General features: G+C 43.3%; 1 protein-coding gene across 12 annotated transcripts in view; it reads left to right on the top strand.

Annotated features, from left to right (window-relative positions):
- The window catches only part of LOC137374372 (putative claudin-24), a 149,227-nt gene extending 124,870 nt beyond the window's left edge, over window positions 1–24,357 (top strand). For 10 of the 12 annotated variants that reach the window (XM_068040358.1, XM_068040352.1, XM_068040349.1 and 7 more), the window contains one exon: window positions 22,106–24,357. In XM_068040358.1, the coding sequence (XP_067896459.1) occupies window positions 22,171–22,998 (828 nt within the window). In that variant the 5' untranslated portion in view covers window positions 22,106–22,170 and the 3' untranslated portion in view covers window positions 22,999–24,357. Of the gene's footprint in view, window positions 1–4,579; window positions 4,695–12,024; window positions 12,329–22,105 lie in introns of those variants that run through there. The other 2 variants (XM_068040359.1, XM_068040350.1) reach the window with 2 other exon arrangements.
- The last annotated feature ends 204 nt before the right edge of the window (window positions 24,358–24,561 follow it).

Raw genomic sequence — 24,561 nt, 5'->3', positions numbered from 1 at the left:
CTGTCTGATGAAAGAAAGTCCTTCAGATGTACGAAAGGAATAAATGGTTTGACCTAATACATAGACTTGTGTCAGAAACAGGACCAGTAATTGATTTATCATTTTGTAGAAGGGCTTTATATGTAGATGTATTTCCATTTAGGTTTATAATCTAGAAATATAATGAATTAATAAGCATTATGTAGATACTTTAGGTGACATACAAGCCTACATTGTATCGGATGAAAATAACATTTTACAGAACAGAAGGAGGCCATTCAGTTCATCATGCTTGTGTCAGCTCTTTGTAAAGACTATCTAATTAGTCCCATTCCTCTGCCCTTCATATATTCAACCAGATCATTAATTATTCACACTACCAATAATATGCTAAAAGTGATTGGACAAAATGAAACCCTTGTCGTCCATTCTTACTTACTTCCAGGCAGATCTCCCCGATCACAGCCAGCTTGGGCTTTTTGAATCTTCTAAAGGGCTTAAAATTAAAAGAATATAAACAAATAAAAAAAAATGATTCTAAAAAAGAATTCTTGATCTTTACTGTTCATGCATATTCACATAAAACCGGTACAGATTAATATTCTGCTTAATAAAGCTACCATTTTCCAAACATACATTAATAGTTTAATATATTTTAGAGATGGTTGTAAATCTTTCTAGATAATTAAAAACTGCCGTGTTTCTCCATCCAATGTATTTTCAGGTGATCAAAGTCCAATTTTCAATACAGAACATGCACATTAAAGATCAGCATTTATAAAATGTGACGTGAATGTTGAATCACATCAAATCCACAAGACAGAATTCCAGATTCTCCTCTGTGTAAAGGAATTCCTCCTGAAAACTTCCTATAGTCGTTATATTTATGCCCTCTTGTTCTGGGCTCACCCACAAGTTGACTGAAAAGTTGCAAAGGTCCATGTAAACTTACTTAGAGAAATGAAGAACTTAAACAGAAAGAAACTGCTGTTTACAGACTGCTAAGACATAATGAGTTGGATGATGATATATGATCATCTTGATATCAACCATGTGGCTCAAGCTGCAAACTGTTTTATAACTATTAATGAAAACGGTGAAAAACGGTTTCTGCTTCTTTCTGTTCTCAGTCTTTTACCTTTCCCCCTGGCTAGAATTCGCTATTTTAATTTCTGCCATCATCCATCCCTTCTCCGGCCTCCAGCTGGATTTTACAGGGCCCCTGACATCGGGCTCCATGGTGGGGTACAGTGGGGGGCGGGGGGGGATGGTGGTGGAAGATCATTCCGGCAGGAGCCCGCCACGGAGCCCGACGCCAGGAGGGACGGGCCCGAACTTCCCGGCGACAGCGAAGCTCCGCGGTGGACCCCTGCCTGCCGCTGGGCGACGGGACCTAGATTAGCATATGGTAATGAATTAAATCCATACATTGAAACTCACTGACCAGCAATTCTACAGTCGGGTCGCGATCTTCACATTCCCGTCTGGGGAAAGCAGGCGTGGCTGTGGTGGAGAAGTGGGGAACGTGAGATTTTTTGTGTCGGGGTGGGGGGAAATGGGTCAAACTTTCATCATTCGTGTAGGGGAAGGTGGGAAGGGGTGAACTGTGAACTTTGTTCAGTTTGGTAGGGGGGTGGGGAGGGCATATTTGAAAGGTAAGTGTTTTGGGTGGAAGGACAGATACTTTATTTTATAGTTATGGGGGTGGGGGGAAGGGGTGATAGAATTTTGATTTGAACAGTTGCAGGGGGTGGGGGTGTGGCTCCCTTTAAAAATTTAAATTAGCTGGCAGGGCTGGCTGCCCTTTAAAAATGGCACCAGCGCCTGCGCACAGGCAGCTGACGCCATTGCCAGCATCAGAGAGGCTGCCCCACTCCACGAGATTGAGGGGAGTGGCCGGCCGGGGTATTTAAATGAGCCACTGCGCGGGAGTTCAGGCAGTTTGGCAGCGTGCGACTCATGCATGTGGGCCACTATTTTTTCTGATGCAGGGGTGCTTAAGATCCAGCCCCTTGTGTGTCTATCTGATCCTAAGCGATTTGGTGCATTGTTGGCTTGGTAAGTGATCTAGGGTTGCATGTCTGGCTACCCAATGCAATGGCTGGTAGTCCTATGGAGAATCTGAACTTGAGGTCCATTTCATCCCCAGGCGTATAGTAGGATGAAGGGACAACGTGGCTTTAAGTACAGTACCAAACGGGTAGTGGATCTTTGCTATGCTCATTAGCATAGGTAGAATCACTCTACAATATTATGTACAAGGTTTAACTAGATTAAGGAGCATAGTAAGAAATACTACAATTTTAACTTGCAAACCACAACCCTCCCTGTCTCCTCTTGCCTCTTTCCACTGAACCTGTGTCTAATTCTCACACTGGACTAATACCTGGAATGATAATAAAAACAAAATACTGCGGATGCTGGAAATCTGAAATAAAAACAAGAAATGCTGGAACCACTCAGCAGGTCTGGCAGCATCTGTGGAAAGAGAAGCAGAGTTAACGTTTCGGGTCAGTGACCCTTCATCGGTTCCGATGAAGGGTCACTGACCCGAAACGTTAACTCTGCTTCTCTTTCCACAGATGCTGCCAGACCTGCCGAGTGGTTCCAGCATTTCTTGTTTATATATAATACCTGGAATGGGTGGGGTGTGTTACGAGGAAAGATTGGACAGGCTAGGCTTGTATCCGCTGGAATTTAGAAGACTTGATTGAAATATATAAAATCTTGAGGGGTCTTGACAGGGTGGATCTGGAAAGAATGTTTCCCCTTGCGGGAGAATCTTGAACTAGGGGTCACTGTTTAAAAATATTTTAAGACAGAGATGAGGAGAAATTTTTTCTCTCAGAGGGTCGTGAGTCTTTGGAATTCTCTTCCTCAAAAGGCAGTGGAAGCAGAGTCTTTGAGTATTTTTAAGGCAGAGGTAGATAGATTCTTGATAAGCAAAGGGGTGGAAGGTTATCAAGGGTAGGTGGAAATGTGGAGTAATCAGTTCAACCATGAACTTATTGAATGACAGAACAGGCTCGAAGGGCTGAGTGGCCTCCTCCTGCTCCTAATTTGTATGTTCGTATTCTTCTGTGTATGATAGTGCAGTAGGTATGCCACTGGATCCGTCCCTCAGAGGCCTAGACTAGTTAATCCAAAGAGCATGAGTTCAAATCCAACCAGGAGCAGTTTGAGAACTTGAATTCACTTTTTAAAAGCTGGTGTGAGTAAAAATGACGATGAAACATTTGAATTGTCATTAAAAACCCAACTGGTTCACTAATGTTCTCTAGGGAAGGAAACTTGCCTTACTCCCGTCCCACACCAAAGTGGTTGCCCACTGAAGTGGTCTAGCAAGCCACTCAGTTCTATCAAGAGCACACCACCTTCTCAAGGGTAAGTAGGAATGGGCAATAAATGCCAGCCTTGCCAGTGTTGCCCACATCCTGAGAATGATATTTTTTTAATATTTGAAAATTAAAAGAACATATACAAATAAAAATACACATTACAAATGGAAAGCATAAAAATACCTCAATGTAATGTGTTTTTGGCATGTTTTTTTTGTTTGGATTGTCTTTGATTGGATAGGTTGACTCAGATTTCAATTCCCACGCTGTCAGGTTAAAGTGTTACCTACTGCAAAAGAAAGCTCAGAGCTGGAATTAAAGGCAATTTGAGCACAGTAACACAGTATTGAAGTTTTGAGTATTGCTTAAGTTTTTTGACGATTACAAGGCACACCCATTAACCCATGATCTTACTGATTTAAGGTGCGCATTAAAATTTGCATTTCAGTGCTACACATGTCTTCTGCTGAGGCAGTAGAGTTACTAATACTGACTTGCACTTACTTGACTTTGACTCAGTGGCAGCATTCCTGTCTGTGACTCAGAAACTGCAGGGTTCAAATGCTGCTCCAGGCCGTCCTGGAGATTGGAGACCAGAGCTTTGGCTCTGAATTCTGGACTCACATCCAACAAGATACTTGTGTCTTGTGTGTGGTTTCCCCCCTCCTGCTCCCATGTATGACTAACGAAGTACATAAAACCCTTCCATTGTACAGGACGAACCACCCTATGATATAAAGGGATTACAGACATGGAAGGAGCAGGCTGTTTATGAAGCTGTGAATCCTCCCAGTAGCTCCAAGGAAAAACTGTGTATATACAGAAACAACTGGGGGCATTCAAGCCTGTGTCTTTAATAATTGGTTAAATTTGTTCCTTGCTACTTGCACTGTCAAACTCCAGTGCAAAGAGTGATCAGGTGTTAAACCACCCCACTTTAAGCACCAAACTGTATTAGTATATTGGTGCATTCTATTCAAATTGCTACTGGGGATAATAAAATCTTGCACTACAGTAAAAGTCAGCAAAAACACAGGTGTCTAATGCTAAATTAAAACACTACCGTGTTCCACAAATCGAGTGCTATGCACAGAAGATAATAGAACATACATGTGTAATTGATCAACAGCATGTGTTTATGAGAGTGAATCCTACCAATAACACATTTCCAGTAACCAACAAACTTATGTGAAAATCCTTTGAAAATTAATTTATAATCAAGAAAGGAAAGTGTGTTTGAGTAGATTGGTTTTTATCTATAGGACACTAAATCTCCATGGTGATTCCAAGGTAAAATTTTACGAAGAGGCCGTGCTTTGTGAATTGTCATGCACTTCCCCAATTTACCATACAGGAAAATAGGAGTGTTGAGATGAGGTGAGTAGTCTGCATAGTTGAGTTGAGTTCTGAAAGCAGTCATCTGCTTCCACTTCAGATGGATCACCTGGGGTGGAATATTTCTTTTACCTAATATGAGACTGACTTTGTTAACAAATGATGAATCTTAGGATGGGCCGGGGTTTATAAATTAACCACTTGACAAGTTTTATGATGTTATCTGATAGGCATGCATGCCTGCACAGAGAGCGTACACAAAGCCACACTGACTGATTTACCAGGATTGTTTTATCTCAAATCATACCCGTTACCATTTGAATTGGTTAATGGGATTGCGCAGACAAATTCCACCTCGGTGAATGTGACTAATGAACGAGTAATGCAATCTGTGGTGAGCCAGGTCAAATCAGAGACTCTGTGGGGAAGGAAATGATTCGTGTTACATAGCAATTTGTTATGCAAAACTCAACATGTGGCACAATTGTAAGCACATGTAGCAAAAGAAATATGATTTATATTCACTTCACCTCTTCAAAATTCATTACGTGTCGTAAATTTCTACATAAAACAATGCAACTGCTTGGCATTTTCAAGCTTGTACAGGAGTGTTTGATCACATTTTAAGGATTCCCTTTCTCTCTGTCTGTGTATCTCTCTCTCTCTCTCTCACTGTGCCCTTGCATCTATCATTATTCATTTAAAAAATGGATCCGATCCACAAATAAATCTTGGATCTGATCTTCAAGATATGTGTCATTTGGTGAAGTTTCGCTTCTCCTTGTGGGATGGAATGGAGACTATTTAAAAAAAAAGTGTGACTTCTCAGTTGGCATTTCAAACTTTCCAAACTCCCCTTAGAGTCCAACTTGAATACCTGAAACAAATCCATTGATTCTTTAATTCCTTATTTTGATGAGGAGTGAACAAAAATTGAACATTGATAAAAATATTAGGAAACAGCCTAAAGGAACACAAGCAAGGCCCTCTGGAGTTGCCCTCTAGCCTGGCATTACTTATGGTCACATGCTTCTTCTTCTTACAGAGGCACCATCTTCCCTTTGGTATCAGCCATGGTTCGGTGGTAATACTCTGACCTCTGAATCAGAAGATCGTAGGTTCAAGTTCCATTCCAGACACTTAAGTGCAAAATCAAAGCTGACACTTTCAGCGCAGTACTGAAGGAGTGCTGCACTGGCCGAGGTGCTGTCTTTCAGATGAGACGTTAAGCCAAGGCCCTGTCTGCCCTCTCACATGGACGTAAAAAATCATATGGCATTATTTTGATTAAGAGCAGGAGCGTTCTCCCCACAATAAACTCCAAACCCTAGCCACTGATGCCACCCCTCTCTTGGTCAACTGTCTAAGGCTGAATCAGACTGTTTGCAACCTTAGTGTCATATTTGACCCCAAGTGAGCTTCCAACCACAGATCCACACCATCACCGGGACTGCCTATTTCCACCTCTAACATTGCCCGACTCCACCCCTGCCTCAGCTAATCTGCTGCCTCATCCATACCTGTGTCACCTCCAGACTTGACTATTCTAACACACTCCTGGCCTGCCTCCCACGTTCTTCCCACCAAAACCTGAGGTCACCCAAAACTCTGCTGCCCCTGTCTTAACTTGCACCGTCCAGTTAGCCCATCTGCTCGCTGATCTACATTGACTCCCAGTTAATCAATGCCTCGATTTTAAAATTCTCATCTTTGTTTTCAAATCCCTCCATGGCCTTGCCCCTCCCTATCTCTGTAATCTCTCTCAACCTTACAACCCACCGAGATCTCTGCACTCCTCCATTTCTGGCATTTTGATTTTAATCACTCCACCATTTGTGGCCTTGCATTCTGCTGCCAAGGCCCTAAGCTGTGGAATTCTCTCTGTAAACCTGAGCACCTCTCTATCTCTCTCTCCTCCTTTAAGATGCTCCTGGAAATCTAACTCCTTGACCAAGTTTTTGATCATCTGTCCTAATATCTCCTTATGTGGCTTGGTGTCAAATTTTGTTTTATAACACTCCTGTAAAGCGCATTGGGACATATTACTGTGTTAAAGGTGCTATATAAATGCAAGTTGTTGTTGTTGTTATCCTGGTCAATATTTATTTCTCAATCAACATCACTAAAACAAATTATCCAGTCATAACCAGGTTGCTGTTTGTGGGAGCTTGCTGTGCACAAATTGGCTGCCGTGTTTCCTACATTATTACAACCGTGACTACGCTTCAAAAGTACTTAATTAACTGTAAAACACTTTGGGATGTCCTGAGGTCAGGAAAGGTGCTATATCAATGCAAGTTCTTTCTTTTTCACTTTTACATTTCCTGTGTTAAAATCAATAGTTTAGTTTAGAGATACAGCACTGAAACAGGCCCTTCGGCCCACCGAGTCTGTGCCGACCATCAACCACCCATTTATACTAGTCCTACACTAATCCCATATTCCTACCACATCCCCACCTGTTCCTAAATTTCCCTACCACCTACCTATACTAGGGGCAATTTACAATGGCCAATTAACCTATCAACCTGCAAGTCTTTGGCTTGTGGGAGGAAACCGGAGCACCCGGAGAAAACCCACACAGACACAGGGAGAACTTGCAAACTCCACACAGGCAGTACCCAGAATTGAACCCGGGTCGCTGGAGCTGTGAGGCTGCGGTGCTAACCACTGCGCCACTGTGCCGCCCAATTATTTAGTATCATTGTCTAGTAGGGGCCCCCAAACTGAGCCTTTGCGTGGAGCTTCCAGAAGGCAAACTCCATCCCTGGGGAGGCTCAATCGGGGAGTAGGGTGAGTCGATGATAGAGTTATATCTTTGAATTAGAAATTGAGGGAGACTGGATTACTACAGATAGAATGTGTTGGCTGAACCGAATGCCATTTCCTCCCACTGCTTCTTAGGGTCCAAATCTTGAACCTCCAATGATGACGGACTCTCCATAAAAAAATCAGATTTTAAAAATGACACATTGTCACAGATTCCGCTCCCAGTGAGGAGGCTCACTCAATGAAGGTGTAAGTCAGAGAAACAGGTACAAAAGTCAACATGATAATAAAAGCAAAATACTGCATATGCTGGAGCAGTTCTGATGAAGGGTCACTGACCTGAAATGTTAACTCTGCTTCTCTTTCCACAGATGCTGCCAGACCTGCTGAGTATTTCCAGGATTTCTTGTGTTTAATGCAGAAGTCAACATGCCTGATTGCCTGTGCTCCCAATTTTGGATCAATTTATTTAAATAACCAGGAAACGGGGACCTCCATGGGTGACCTTAATAGCCAGTCCTCTGAGCTGTACTCATGTTGAGCAAGATGTCAAGTCAGGAGCAGAATCTCAAAAAAAAACTTGTCATAACATAGGCCTAGGCTTGCTGTGATTTTTACAAAAACCATGCCTTGAACTGCTTACATGCCAGTAATTGGCACAGGCGTTCTCCCACCATAACTCCACCAGAAAATTGGAAGTGGCTGCACAGACGACCTGCCCAGTGCCGATTTACAACAGTCAGTCGGGAGAATCACCATAGAAATTCCCAATATAACAGTTCGTATTTGATTGCAAACAGATGGTCAGGTCAGAGGACTCACAGTTTCACCTAGTGGGAGTGAACTTCGATGGAGGTTCAAGAAAAGACCTCAATTACGGTGTTTTTCGCGCAGAGTGGAAGCAGCCCCAAGGAAGTTCACCTCCCTAGTCTCTATAAAGCTTTCTGTTACGATGCTATATCTATTCTAAGGCCAAGTTACAAAGATGTCCTCACTACAACACAAGAAAAGCTCACTTCCAAGCAGCTTAGAGACATAATTGCTAGACAAAAAAAGGCCAAGGTCAATCTAGTTCACCCTCTGCCATCCTGGTAGTTGCATGTTACAACGATAATGGAGTTCTTGATTAATTATGGTAATCAATCTCTATTCGTCTGCAACAGACCTAGACATGAGGTGAGGAAAACCCCTGGTGGTGGAAAGCTTTATGATGAGAGTGGTACGTTCCTCCACAGACTACAATTCACAAGAGAGTTTCCATTACAATCTATAAAGTAGCATACAATCAAGCATTTGGCAGCAGCTGCTACTCTGAATGAACAAAGAACAAAGCCATCTCTGAGAAGCATTTTCAAGGACCTCGCTGCTAGTTAAAAGATGCATTTATTCATAAAGCAAAACAAATGTTTCTATCCAAATCCAGCACTTGACTGAGTGTGGCAATAAGGGGCCCTAGTAAAGCTGAAGTCAATCCTGAAGGGATCAGGGGAAAACATTCCTCTGGCTGGGGTCATACCTAGCACAAAGAAAGATGGTTGTTGTTGCTGGAAGCCCCAGGACATTGCTGCAGGATTTCCTCAGGGTAGTGTCCTAGGCCCATTATCTGCAGCTGCTTCATTACTGACTCTCTTTCCATTATAAGGTCAGAAGTGGGGATGTTTGCTGATGATTGCAGTGTTCAGCTCCACTCACAATTCATTAAATACTGCAGCAGTCCATTCCCACATGCAGCAAGACCTGGACTATATCCAGATTTAGACTGATGAGTGGCAAGTAACCCTCACACCATACAAGTGCCAAGCAATGCCCCTCTCCCACAAGATGCCATTCAATGGCATCACCATCGCCAAATCCCCCACTATCAACATCCTAGAGCTTGCCACTGATCAAGAATTTAACCAAACTAGCCAAATAAATTCCATGGTTACTAGGGTAGATCAGAGGCTGGGAATTCTGCAGACAGTGATTCACCTTCCGACTCCCCAAAGCCTGTCCACCATCTATAAGACACAAGTCAGGAGTGTAATGGAATACTCTCAAATTGCCTGGATGAGTGCTCAACACTATCCAGGACAAATCAGCCTGCATGACCGGCACCCTATCCTCTACCTTAAACATTCACACCCTCCACCACTGGTTTAACGTGGCAGCAGTGTGGACCATCTACAGAATCCAGTACCTTGCCAAGTCTCCTTCAACAGCACTTTCCAAACCTGTGACCTCTACCACCTAGAAGGAGAAGGGTAGCAAATGAATGGGAACACCACCAGCAGCAAGTTCTCCTCCAAGTCTGACACCATTCTGATTTGAACATATATTGGTGTTCCTTCATCATCACTGAGTCAACATTATCATTTGCCAGAACCCATGAAAACATTTTAATCCTTCAAGCTAGATGCTCACACCTTAGTCTCTGCCTTTCCCCTATATCCCTTGTCTTTGTGACCCACATGATTTTTCACCCATTGAGCATGAAGACCTCAGTACCCTCAAGCCATGTGAAGCTCTGTACCAGCGTACTAAAATCTACCCTGACAATTCCAGAGACAGAAGACTTGAAATTCAACTTTGGCATGAACGCATAATGGGTGGCAGTGAATCATCGGCCATTATAGACCCTGTCCAATAATCGGGCCAATATAACGAGTGGCGGACCTATTCATGCCCATTATGTGCAGTGCTGAAGTTGACTTTTATCCCCCTCATGACTGTCAAGGAAAACCTGTTCTGCCCTATTCTGATTCATAAAGTCATAGAACAATATAGCACAGAAGGCAATTTAACCTATCATGCTTGCACTGGCTGTTTGGTAGACCTATCCAATTAATCCCCTGCTCTTTCCCTATTGCCCTGTAAATGTTTCCTTTCAAGTATTTATCCAGTTCTCTTTTGAAAGTTACTATCGAATCTGCTTCCACCACACTTTCAGGCAGTGCATTCCAGTCACAACAGCTCGCTGTGAAAAAACATTTCCTCATGTTGGCTCTGGGTCTTTTGCTAATCATCTTAAATCTGTGTCCTCTGGTTACTGACGCACCAGGCATTGGAAACAGTTTCTCCTTATTTACTCTTGTTAAAACCTTTCATGATTTTGAAAAGTACAATTAAAATCTGTGTGCCCTAAATTGTCTTTCACTGTCAGTAGAGACCTTTGAAAGTTTAGTTTAGTTTAGTTTAGATATACAGCACTGAAACAGGCCCTTCGGCCCACCAAGTCTGTGCTGACCATCAACCACCCATTTATACTAATCCTACACTAATTCCATATTCCTACCCCATCCCCACCTGTCCCTATATTTCCCTACCACCTACCTATACTAGGGGCAATTGCTAATGTCCAATTTACCTATCAACCTCCAAGTCTTTGGCATGTGGGAGGAAACCGGAGCACCCGGAGGAAACCCACGCAGACACGGGCAGAACTTGCAAATTCCACACAGGCAGTACCCAGAATTGAACCCGGGTTGCTGGAGCTGTGAGGCTGCGGTGCTAACCACTGCGCCACTGTGTTTCATTCATTCTCAGTTCAGGTCCTGCCAAACAATTTCCCCCTAGTCGATCTGTTTTAGCTCTTCCCTCATGTCTTTGGAGATGGTCTTTACAAAATCATATACACAGGCATTGCCCCAGGCCAGGGATGGATCCAATATTGTATCTGACTCAGTCATATTGTGCTTGCAGGCACCCAGAGGTACCTCAATCTCTATCTTCTGTACACTAAAGGGGTCAATTACCATTGCCAAACTGAGCCAAGGATGACTTCTAATGGCTTCACTCGGCACAATGGGTCACGTATTAGCTGTGACTCAATTGGTAGCACTCTTGCCTCGGAGTTAGAACGTTTTAGGTTCAAGTCCCTGTCCAGGATTGAACACAAAAATCAAGACTGACACTCCAGTGCAGTACTGAAGGAGTTTTCACTGTTGGAAGTGCCATCTTTCAGATGCGACATTAAATAAAGGCCAAGTCTGTTCTCTCAGCTGGATATTAAGGATCCCATTGCACTATTTTGAAGAAAAAGGTAGTTAACACTGGTACCTTGGCCAATGATTATCCCTCAATCAACATCACAAAACAGATTTTTTTTTTAAAATGTATTCTTTCATGGAATGTGGGCATCCCTGGCAAGACCAACATTTGTTGCCCATCTCTAATTGCCCTTGACAACTGAGTGGCTTGCTAGGCCGTTTCAGAGGGCTGTTAAGAGTCAACCATATTGCTGTGAGTCTGGAGTCACATGTAGGCCAGACTGGGTAAGAATGGCAGATTTCCTTTTCTAAAGGGCATTAGCGAACTAGATGTTTTTTTTCCCTGACAATTGATAATCGTTTCATGGTACCATTACTCAGATTAGCTTTCAATTCCAGATTTTAAAAATTAATTAATTGAGTTTATTAATTAATTAAATTCAAATTCCACCAGCTGCCATGGTGGGATTTGAACCTCTGTCTGGGCCTTCTGGATTACTAGTTCAGTGACATTACAACCATGCAATCATCCCACTTAGGCCCCTGCTTAAAATAGCACTTTTCACACTGCTTTCTGATTAAGGCAGCTCAAAATTGACATTTTGCTCTAAGGCTTTCCTCACAGTAACGACTTACATACCACAGCAACAACAACTTGCATTTATTTGGCACCTTTAACAGAGTAAAAAGTTCCAAGATGCTTCACAAGAGCATTATCGAACAAAATTTAACACTGAGCTACTTAAGGATATAGGAGGACAGGTGACCAACAGTTTGGTCAAAGAAGAACTTTCAAGGAGCATCTTCAAGGAGGACAGAGTTAAGGATCTAGAAAGCTGAAGGGACAGTCTCCAATGTTGAAGCCATGGAAATCGGGGATGTGCAAGAGAACACAATTGGAGGAGCACAGAGACTGTAGGGCTGGCGGAGATTACAGAGGTAGGGAGGGATGAGACCATGGAGGGATTTGAAAACAAGGATGAGAATTTTAAAATCAAGACATTGCTGAACCAGGAGCCAATGTAGGTCAACAAACACAGGGGTGATGGGTGAGCAGGACTTGGACTTATTGTGAGTTGGGATACGGGCAGCAGAGTTTTGGATGAACTCAAGTTTGCACAATCTTAAAATCCCTCCTCCCACATCTCCTACTTCATCTCTTCCATGCCATTTGACACACACTCCTCAACTGCCAGACTTGCAATAATTAGCACCTTGTCAGGCAGGGTGACCAAGGTTGGGAACTAAATATTCCTGGGTTCTTGACATTTCGGAAAGACAGACAAAATGAAAAGGTTGCAGGGTGGGGTAGCCCCGATAATAAAGAAGGGCATAAAACTGCAGTGAGGAAGAAACTTGGCTTGGAAGAACAAAAAGTACAATTAACATGGGTAGAGATAACAAGGGCAGAAAACACTGGTGGGAGTAGTTTATAGGCTCCCTTACAGTAGCTATACTGTTGGATAGAGTATTCATCAAGAAATAAGAGGAACTTGTAACAAAGGCAATGCAATAATCATAGGGGACTTTAATCCATACAGACTGGACAAATCAAACTAGCAAAAGTAGTTTGGAGGACAAGTTCATGCCATGCATTCGAAACAGTTTCCGACAACATGTTGTGGAACCAATCAAGGAAGAGTCTATTTTAGATTCTAAAAGAGGTAGCTACAGAGATAGTGGATGCACCGGTTGTGATCTTCCAAACATTCCTAGGTTCTGCAACAGTCCCAGTGGATTAGAAGTTAGCAAATGTAACACCATATTCAAGAAAGGAGGGAGAGAAAAAACAGGGAACTACAGGCCAGTTAGCCTGACATCATTCATCAGGAAAATGCTGGAATCCATTATTAACAAAGTGATAATTGGGCACTTAGAAAATCATAATATGATTAGGTAGAGACAACGTGATTTTATGAAAGGGAGGGAAATCATGTTTGCAAATTTGTTAGAATTTTTGAAGATGCAACTAGCAGGGTTGATAAAGAGGAACCAGTAGCAGTAGTATATTTAGCATCGATCATAATATGATTGAATTTTACATTCAGTTTGAGGGAGAGGAGTGGGTCCAAGCCTAATATTTTAAACTTAAATAAGGGCAATTATGAGGGCATGAAAGCAGAGCTAGCTAAAGTGAATTGACAAATCAGGTTAAGGGATAGATCAATAGCGATGCAGTGGCAGACATTTAAGGGGATATTTCAGAATACACAGAATAGATACATTTCAATGAGAAAGAAAAATTCCAAGAGTGGGACCCGCCATCCATGGTTAACTAAAACAGTTATAAAGAAAAAGCCTATAATTGCGCAAAGGTGGGAGGCAGGTCAGAAGATTGGACAGAATATAAAAAAACAGCAAAGAAGGACTAAAAGATCGATAAGGAAGGTAAAATTAGAGTACAAGAGAAAGCTAGCTAGAAATATAAAGACCAATAGTAAGAGTTTCTATAGATATTTTAAAAAGAAAAGAATTAACAAAGTGAGCATTAGTCCTATAAAAAGTGAGTCTGGGGAATTAATAATGGATAATAAGGAGATGGCAGATGAATTGAACAGATATTTTGCATTGGCCTTCACTATTGAGGATACAAGTAACATCCCAGTATTAGCTGTAAGTCAGGAAATGGAAGGGAGGGAGGAACTCAAGAAAATTACAATCACCAGGGAAGTGGCACTGAACAAATTGTTAGAGCTGCGGGCTGACAAGTCCCCGGGTCCTGATGGACTTCATCCTAGGGTGGTAAAAGAAGTGGCTAGTGAGATAGTTGATGCGTTAGTTTTAATTTTCCAAAATTCCCTTGATTCGGGGAAGGTTCCTTTAGATTGGAAAATAGAGAATGTAACTCCTTTATTCAAAAAGGGAAAGCAGGAAACTACAGGCCAGTTAGCTTAACATCTGTCCTGGGAAAATGTTAGAAGCTATTATTAAAGATGTTATAGCAGGGCATTTAGAAAAATTCAAGGATATCAGGCAGAGCCAACATGGTTTTGTGAAAGAGAAATCATGTTTAACCAATTTATTGAAACTCTTTGCATGTGCTGTGGATAAAGGTGGATGTATTGTACTTAGATTTCCAGAAGGCATTTGATAAGGTGCCACATCAAAGGTTATTGTAGAAAATAAAAGCTCATGGTGTAGGGGATAACATATTGGCATGGAAAGAAGATTGGTTAGCTGACAGGAAACAGAGAGTAGGCATAAATGGGTCATTTTCTGGTTGGCAAGATGTAACGAATGGTGTGCCACAGGGATCTGTACTGGGGCCTCAACTTTTTACAATTTATATAAATGACTTAGATGAAGGGACTGAAGTTATGTTTGCTAAATTTGCTGATGGCACAAAGATAGGTGGGAAAGTAACTTGTGAAGACATAAGGAGGCTACAAAGGGATATAGATAGGTTAAGGGAGTGGGCAAAGATCTGGCAAATGGAATATAATATGGGAAAGTGTGAAATTGTCCATTTTGGCAGCAAGAATTAAAAAGCAGCATTTATCTAAATGGTGAGAGATTGCAGAGCTCTGAGATGCAGAGGGATCTGGGTGTCCTAGTGCATGAATCGCAAAAAGTCAGTATGCAGGTACAGCAAGTAATTAGGAAAGCTAATAGAATGTTATCGTTTATCGCGAGGGGAATTGAATTCAAAAGTAGGGAGGTTGTGCTTCAGCTATACAGGGCATTGGTGAGACCACATCTGAAGTACTGTGTACAGTACTGGTCTCCTTATTTAAGGAAGGATGTAAATGTGTTGGAGACAGAACAGAGAAGGTTTACTAGACTAATACCTGGAATGGGTGGCCTGTCTTACGAGGAACGATTGAACGGGCTAGGCTTGTATCTGCTGGAATTTAGAAGAGTAAGAGGCGACATGATTGAAACATATAAGATTCTGAGGGGTCTTGACAGGTGGATGTGGAAAGGATGTTTCCCCTTGTGGGAGAATCTTGAACTAGGGATCACTGTTTAAAAATAAGGGGTCACCCATTTAAGACAGTGATGAGGAGACATTTTTTCTGTCAGAGGGTCATGAGTCTTTGGAATTCTCTTCCTCAAAAGGCAGTGGAAGCAGAGTCTTTGAATATTTTTAAGTCAGAGGTAGATAGATTCTTGATAAGCAAGGGGATGGAAGGTTATCGGGGGTAGGTGGAAATGTGGAGTAATCAGTTCAGCCATGAACTTATTGAATGGCGGAGCAGACTCGAGCGGTCGAGTGGCCTACTCCTGTTCCTAATTCGTATGTTTGCACCAACAATTAAATGTTGGTGTTCAGAGGGATTTGGAGGTCCTCGTAAACAAAACACAAAAAGTTAACATGCAAGTATAGCAAACAATTAAGGTGGCAAATGGTACACTAGCCTTTATTGGTTGGGATACAAGAGTAAGGAAGCCTTGTAAAATTGTATAGGGCTTTGGTGAGACCACAGCTGAAGTACTGTCTATAGTTTTGGTCTCCATACCTAAGGAAAGATAAACTTGCCTTACACGGGTTGCCTTGCAATGGTTTACTAGATTGATTTCTGGGATGAGAGGGTTGGCCTATGAGGAGAGATTAAGTAGAATGGGCCTATATTGTCTGGAGTTTAGGAGAATGAGAAGTGATCTCATTGAAACACAGAAAATTCTGAGAGGGCTTGACAAATGCTGAGAGACTGTTTCCCCTGGCTGGACAGTCTAGACTTAGGGGGCATAGTCTCAGGATAAGGGGATATAGCACTGAGATGAAGAGAAATTTTTTCACTCAGGGGGCTGTGGATCTTTGGAATTCTCTACTCCAGAGAGCTGTGGTTGTTCAGTTATTCAGTTTGTTCAAGGCTGAGTTTGATAGATTTTTGAACTCTAAGGAAATAAAGGGATATGGAGATTGGGCAGGAAGGTGGAGATGAGGTTGGAGATCAGCAATGATCTTATTGAATGGTAGAGCAGGCTCAAGTGGCCAAATGGCCTACTCCTGCTCCTATTTCTTATATTCTTAGCTCCACTGGCAGGAGCTTCCACAACCTTAAATACCTCACCACTTCAAGGTATAGGTCATGGAGCTCGTGGGGTGGCACTCAGTTCTTCCCTTTTTTAAAAATTCATTTCATGGGATATGGGCATCACTGGCAAAGCCATCCCTAATTTCCCTGGAGAAGGCAGTGGTGAGCCACCTTCTTGAACCACTGTAGTCCATCTGGTGCAGGTATAGCCACAGTGCCGTTAGGAAGGGAGTTCCAGGTTTTTGATCCAGTAGTGAAGGAACAGCGATATAGTTCCAAGTCAGGATGGTGTGTGACGTGGAGAGGATCTCGCAGAAGGTGGTGTTCCCACGTGTCTGCTGCCCCTGTCCTGTAGGTGGAAGAGGCTGTGTGTTTGCAAGCTGCTAGCGAAGGAGACTTGGTAAGTTGCTGCAGTGCATCTTGTAGATGGTACACACTGCAGCCACTGTGCGTCAGTAGTGGAAGAAGTGAATGTTTAAGGTGGTGAATGGAGTGCCGATCAAGCAGACTGATTTGTCCCGGATGGTGTCGAGCTTCTTGAGTGCTGTTGGAGCCGTTCTTTTCCAAGCAAGTGGAGAGTATTTCATCACACTTGTGCCATGTAGATGGTGAATAGGATTCCGGGCGTCAGGGGGGTGGGTTACTCACCACAGAATTCCCAGCTTCTAACTTGCTCTTGTAGCCACAGTATTCATGAGGCTGCTCCAGTTCAGTTTCTGGTCAATGGTGACCCCCAGGATGTTGATAGTGGAGGATTCAGCGATGGTAATGCCGTTGAATGTAAAGGGGAGATGGTTGGATTCGCTCTTGTTGGAGATGGTCATGGCCTGGCACGTGTGTGGCTCTAATGTTACTTGCCACTTATCAGCCCAAGCTTGAATGCTGTTCAGGTCTTGCTGCATATGGATACGGATTGCTTCAGTATCTGAGTAGTTGAGAATGGTACTGGACATCATACAGTCATCAGCGAACATCCCCACTTCTGACCTTATGATGAGATGGGGACATTTGCAGCAGTTTACCGGCACCACAGAATCATAGAATGGTTACAGCACAGAAGGAGACCATTTGGCCCATTGTGTCTGTGCTGGCTGTACGCAAGAGCAGAGAGTCATAGAGTCATAAAGTTATACAGCACAGAAACAGGCCCTTCGGCCCAATGTGTCTGTGCCGGCCATCAAGCACCTAACTATTCTAGTCCCATTTTCCAAAACTTGGCCCGTAGCCTTGTATGCTATGGCATTTCAAGTGCTCATCTAAATACTTCTTAAATGTTGCGAGGGTTCCTGCCTCTACCACCACTTCAGGCAGTGTGTTCCAGATTGCAACCACTCTCTGGGTGAAAAAGTTTTTCCTCAAATCCCCTCGAAACTTCCTGCCCCTTTACCTTAAATCTATGCCCCCTGGTTATTGACCCCTCCACTAAGGGAAAAAGTCTCTTCCTATCTAACCTATCAATGCCCCTCATAATTTTGTATACCTCAATCATGTCTCCCCCCATCCTTCTCTGTTCTAAGGAAAACAACCCTAGCCTTTTCAGTCTCTCTTCATAGCTGAATTTCTCCAGCCCAGGCAACATCCTGGTGAATCTCCTCTGAACCCTCTCCAGTGCAATCACATCCTTCCTATAGTGTGGTGACCAGAACTGTACACAGTACTCCAGCTGTGGCCTAACTAACGTTTTATACAGCTCCATCATAACCTCCCTGCTCTTATATTCTATGCCTCGGATAATAAAGATAAGTATCCCAAATGCCTTCCTAACCACCTTATCTACCTGTGCTGCTGCCTTCAGTGATCTATGGACAAGTACACCAAGGTCCCTCTGACCCTCTGTACTTCCTAGGGTCCTACCATCCATTGTATATTCCCTTGCCTTGTTAGTCCTCCCAAAATGCATCACCTCACACTTCGCAGGATTAAATTCCATTTGCCACTGCTCCGCCCATCTTACCAGCCCATCTATATCGTCCTGTAATCTAAGGCTTTCCTCCTCACTATTTACGACACCACCAAGCAACTCAGCTAGTGCCACTCCCCTGCCTTCTCCCCCTAGCCCTGCACATGATACCTTTTCAGATAATAATCCAATTCCCTCTTGAATGCCTCCATTGAACCTGCTTCCACCACATTGACAGGCAGTGCATTCCAGACCTTAACCACTTGTTGCATGAAAAAGTTTTTCCTCATGTCACCATTGAATCTTTTGCCAATCATCTTATATAAGGTTCTCGATCATTCCACCACTGGGAACAGTTTCTCCCTATCTACTCTGTCCCGACCATTCATGATTATGAACACCTCTATCAAATCAACTCTCAAACTTCTGTTCTCCAAGGAAAACAGTCCCAACTTCTCTAATCTATCCACATAACTGATGTTCCTCATCCTTGGAACCATTCTTGTGAATCTTTTCTGCACCCTAACGCCTTAACATCCTTCCTAAAATATGGTGCCCAGAACTGGATGCAGTACTCCAGTTGCGGCCAAACCAGTGTTTTATACAAGGTTAACCAGAACTTACTTGCTTTTGTACTCTATGCCCCTATTGATAAAGCCTAAAATACTGTATGCTCTATTTACTGCTCTGTCAACCTGTCCTGGCACCTTCAATGATTTATGCACATATACACCCAGGTCCCTCTGCTCCTGCACCCCCTTTAGAATTGTACCCATTATATTACATTCTCTCTCCATGTTCTTTCTACCAAAATAAATCATTTCATACTTCTCTGCATTAAATTTCATCTGCCACCTGTCTGCCCATTTCAACAACTTGTCTATGTCCTTTTGAAGTTCTACACTATCCTCCTCACAGTTCATAATATCTCCAAGTTTAGTATCGTCCGCAAACTTTGAAACTGTGCCCTGTATACCGAGATCTAGGTCATTAATATATATATCAGGAAGAGCAGGGGTCCTAACACTAACCCCTGTGGAACTCCACTATAAACCGTCCTCCGATCCGAAAAACAGCCATTAACCACTACTCTCTTTTCTGTCACTCAGCCAATTCTCTATCCAAGTTACTACTGTCCCTTTTATTCCATGAGTTCTAACTTTGCCCACGCTGTCGCCCTGCCATCTCTGTGACCACATAGGCACAGTCCCATTCCTCTCCTTAATCCCAAGGGACTGTGGCTCACCCCTTCTTAGCTTCAACCCTCCTTTCCTGTAGATCCATCACAGCAACAGGATGATAGTCTGAGCAATAGCAGAGCAAACCCAGGAAACTCGCAGTTGCTATCACTCCAACATATGCAAATTAGATCAGTGGGGCCCAAAGGAACTCGAGGAAACATTTTAATGTCCCCAATACAGCAGAAGCAAATTTCACCTGAAATATTTCCTACGCAGTGTATACGTGCATAATGCACTGAATATGCCAGGCAAATTCCACCCAAGCCGCATCTGTGCTCTACTATTTATATTCATCTCCATATGCAAGGCTAAGCCATTTTATTTATTATCCCTAATACATTGTAGTTCCCTCCTGCTGGAATAGTCTAATAATCAGACAATTTGTTCCAAATGCTTGCAGATTAATAAGGATTTTCCTCCTTCCTTTGCCTCTGGTGCCTGACTGTCGATGAAAGCTAGATCTAACTGACTCTCCCTGAGATATTGGAGTCCTGCTAATCTATTGAGTTAGTTACTGCTCATCCTCCCTTTCCTAATGTCGCATCCAATTAAGTCTCTATGTCCCTCACTAGTCCCATGGTTCCCACTCTTGAGAGGCAGCCATCTTTTTAAACTGTTTCCTTTTACTGATCAGAATGGTTGCAGATAAAGAAAGAACTTGTACTTATATAGCGCCTTCCACAACCTCAAGATGTCCCAAAGTGCTTGACGGCCAAAGAAGTACTCTTGAAGCCTGGCCGTATAGTCGTGTAGAAAACACAGCAGCCAATTTGTGCACAGGAAGGTCCCACAAGCAGTAATGAAATAAATGACCAGATTATCTGTTTTCGTATTATGTATGTCAGTCCCTATAAATAATAATATGAATATTGGAAAGGACAGAGCAGAGAATTCCCCTGGTGTTCTTCAAATAGTGCTATGCGATCTTTTATGTCCACTTGAGAGGGCAGATGGGGTCTTGGTGTAACACCTCATCCAAAAGATGGCACCTCCAACAGTGCAGCACTCCCTCAGCAGTGCACTGAAGTGAAGCCCAGACTATGTGCACAAGTAGGCTTGAACCTATGGCCTTCTGACTCAGAGATGAGAGAGTACACTTTTATTAAACAGTGCCAAAGTTGGCAAAACAAACCAGTTCAGGTTTTTAACCACAGTCCGACAACTTCAGGGTCATTTTTGCCAATATTGGCTTTTGAAAAGAAAACTGAATTCAAATTCTCCTGGTGGGATTGGAACTCACTTACTCTGGATTACTGGTCTAGTAACATAACCACTTCAACCTGTATCCTTCCAGTCACTATCACAGTTGTAGTGTAGGGAAATAATTCCTCTCTGTGCCTCAGGGATGCTTAGGCCAACTGTCCCAATCTTATTTCTATTGCATCTATCGGATTGGTCTTGCGACCTGGACATGAACAGTGCTGAATTCCACATTGAGCAATTACCAACTCAGCTCGAGGGAGCCCAGAAAAATATACTTCAGAACATTAAACAACGTTACATTTTCTGACTTTACATCAGCTATACTTACAAACTGATGCAAATGCAAATCTACAACAAACCAATGTATCAGGCTGGATTTTAAAGCCCGTCCACCGTCGGGAATGGGGGCGGGGTGGGGGGGGGGTGGGGGAGTGGGGTGCAATGTAGATCGGTGTGACGAAGGCCTACCTAACAACCCTGACGGTGGCAGGCCCTGTGCCAATCTCCCATTTCAATATGTAAACTAATTTACATACCTGACTTAATGAGGGTCCTGTCGTCTCCTTAATCACCGCAACGACCTTCATTCAGACAGCCGATGATGCTGTGCCTTTGAGTCCCCATTCAGGGAAACTTGACCTGACACCTGTGGGGAGGGGGGAGGAGCATTTTCTTCTCTGTGCAGGACAGGGGGGAGCGGGTTTAAAATGCTGCGGATTGGTCAGGGGGTGTGATTGGGAAGGGGTAAAGGATAAAGGTGCCAAGCTTTGGTGGGGGTGGGGGAAAGGTTAAATTTTAAATATCTGTATTCCGGGAGGGAAAAGGGCAGGAATGTTGAGATTTGCCATTGTGCAGGGTGGGGGGTGGTGGTTGGTGGGGAAGAGTGCATGGTTTATTTTATTTAGTTTTAGGAAACGTAAACTTACCTGGCCCTTTAAAGTTTAAATATCCATGAAGGGTTGTAAGCCCTTTAAAAATGGCACCAGTGCCTGCACACTGGCAACGGACGCCGTTGCTGGTGATATCTTGCCCGCCCCTCCACATCATCGCGGGAGCGGGCATCGCGGCCTAGCAAATGAACCACTGCATTTGAAATTGCAGCAGCTCCATGACATGGTGCCCGTTTGCACGCTGTCCGGATTTTTTTACGTCCGCCGCCTACTTTGGCAGCAGTCTCTTAAATGCAACCCTTCAAGTTAAAAGCAGTACAAACACAGCACAATAGTTTTTTCTTATAAGTCAATGAAAATTTTCTCTCAGTTCCCAACGTTGGAAAATTTCATAACTGCATATATAACTTGAGTTGTCACTTAATTAATGTTCCCCATTAATCTTATGCAGTTCCTTCCAGCAAACGTATTGTTTGAAAACCAACATCTTTTGTTTGTTCCAGACTTTCAGCTTCGAGTTCCAGAAAAAAGCTTCACGTGCAAACACAGTCCAAGAAAGGAAGAGCAAATGTCAAGAGGCTTCAGTGGATTCAGTCAATCTGCTCTGGCTGGCGTTTCAGAGGTGCTGTCCTCTGATAAGGAGGAGTTGATTCACACATTTATTGAACCGTGTATCACAGCATCCAGCATCTCAGGTGCTGCCATTGATGCTGACAGAGCTTCAGGGAGACACATGGACAACAAGATGAGGTCAAGACTTTGTGTATGTCAACATGTGGGTTTTTCTCTATCACTTGTCGGATGGGTGTGCTCTTTGTTAGCCACAGTGCTACCTCAGTGGCTGACCATGAACACCGACTTGATAATGACCGAGACCTACTCCATTGGCATCTGGGAAACGTGTGTTGCTCAGGACGATGGTGCAGTCCAGTGCAAAGGGTATGATAGTCTCCTCAACCTGCCGGAGGACATTCAGTTGACTCGAATTCTCATGTGCGTGTCCATTGCACTTGGCCTGCTGGGCTTGCTGTTCTCCCTCTCTGGATCGGCATCCATCACCTGCTTCAGTGACAATGAGGTGACAAAGGGGAGGTTAGCAGTCAGCGGTGGAGCGTTCTTCCTTCTGGCAGGAGTCACAACCTTTGCCCCAGTGTCCTACATGGCCCACATGACCGTGGTCAAGTTCTGGGATCCCACCATGCCCGGGTTTGTTCCACGTTGGGAGTTTGGTCCAGCTTTGTTTGTCGGTTGGGTTGGTGGCTTCCTTTTCCTGCCTGGGGGCCTTTTGCTAATCGTTTCACAGTGCTGCATCAGAACACCCAAGGGCAACATCCAACTGAAACTACCATTAGAAACTCCAAAGAGAACATCGTGGTACAAAACAGAATATGTCTGATTATAAATGTGATCTCCTTTAGGATACAATGTATTAGAAATCGACTGCCTTAATTTGATCTATGTTCCTATGGGTATTAAGTCTGCAGAGCTTAAAAATCACTATTTGCTACCCCTTGCACTATAAACCTGTTCTTCTCCACAGTCAGCTCATCAACCTATTTCAGTAACTTTTTGGACATTTATGTGCACCATAGGCATTAGGTCAACACAAACAAAATACTGTGGATGTTGGAAATCTGAAACAAAAACAGACCATGCTGGAAATACTCAGCAGGTCAGGCAGCGTCTGTGGAGAGAGAAACCGTCAACAATTCGGGTCTGTGACCTTTCATCAGAACTGTCATAAGTTAGAAATGTAACAGGTTGTGAGCAAGTGAAAGGGAGGGAGGGGAGAGTGGGAACAAGAACAAAAGGGAAGGTCTTTGACAGGATAGAGGGCAGGACAGATTAAATGACAAAAGATTTCATGGTACAAAGCCAAAGGAAGTGGTAGCTGGACAAGTAAAGCAACAAAAGACGTGCCTGGATGAGGTATGAATGGCAGGATAGCAGCTGTCTGAATGCAAAGTAAAGGGACAAAGGAAGAAATAAGAGGGGGAGAAAAATGAATCAGCTAAAAAAATACAAAGAGAAAAAAATGGGGCAGAGGTTATGATCTAAAATTATTGAAGTCAATGTTGAGTCCAGAAGGCTGTAAGGTGCCCAGTCGAAAAATGAGGTGCTGTTCCTCGAGCTTGCATTGAGATGCAACAACTGCCCTTATACCTCCTCACCATCCAAGATCCCAAACACTCTTGCCAAGTGAAACAGTGATTTACTTGTACTTTTTCCAATTTAGTATACTGTATTTGCTGCTCACAACGTGGTCTCATCTACATTGGGCAGACCAAACACAGACTGGCGACTGCTTTGTGGAACACCTCCATTCAGTCTGCAAGCGCAACTCCAAACTTCCTGTCACAGGGCATGACCTGATTGCTGCCTTGTTATATTCTAGTCTCCACCCACCTGGACTTCCAGTGCGGGGCTTGAACCCTTCACCTTGTGACTCAGAGGTGGGAATGATACTATTAAGTCAACAGCTCACAACCCTGAAGGATGGAATATCTGCTGGTATTTTGTGTAACCCAGCACCTGTATTAGAGGCTATAAAGTACTTGCATCACCTGAGCGGATACAAGATGCTGCAACATTTCCAGTTTTGCTGTTGTTGTCACAAGAGTTTGTCAACTGCATTGTCTGTGCTGACAATGTGGAACAAGTCCAAATCAAGAATGTGTATGGGAAACCCACCCATCCTGATCATGTTTGGCATCCCTACTGTACCAGGTCTCCAATAAACATCTATTGATTTCCATTGTTCCAGCATCCATAGTCTATTATTGGTGAAAGAGTCTCATTTACACCACCCTTTGCATGAAAAAGTACTTCCTGATTTCACTCCTAAATGGCCTAGCTCCAATTTTAAGATTATGCTCCTTTGCTCTGGATCCCCTCCCCCCGCCCCCATCAGAGGGAATAGTTTCTCTCTATTTACCCTTATTGAATCCCTTAATCATTT

The sequence above is a fragment of the Heterodontus francisci genome, chromosome 10 (assembly GCF_036365525.1).
Source record: "Heterodontus francisci isolate sHetFra1 chromosome 10, sHetFra1.hap1, whole genome shotgun sequence".
Taxonomy (NCBI): domain Eukaryota; kingdom Metazoa; phylum Chordata; class Chondrichthyes; order Heterodontiformes; family Heterodontidae; genus Heterodontus; species Heterodontus francisci.
This window is presented reverse-complemented; position numbering and strand designations above follow the sequence as displayed.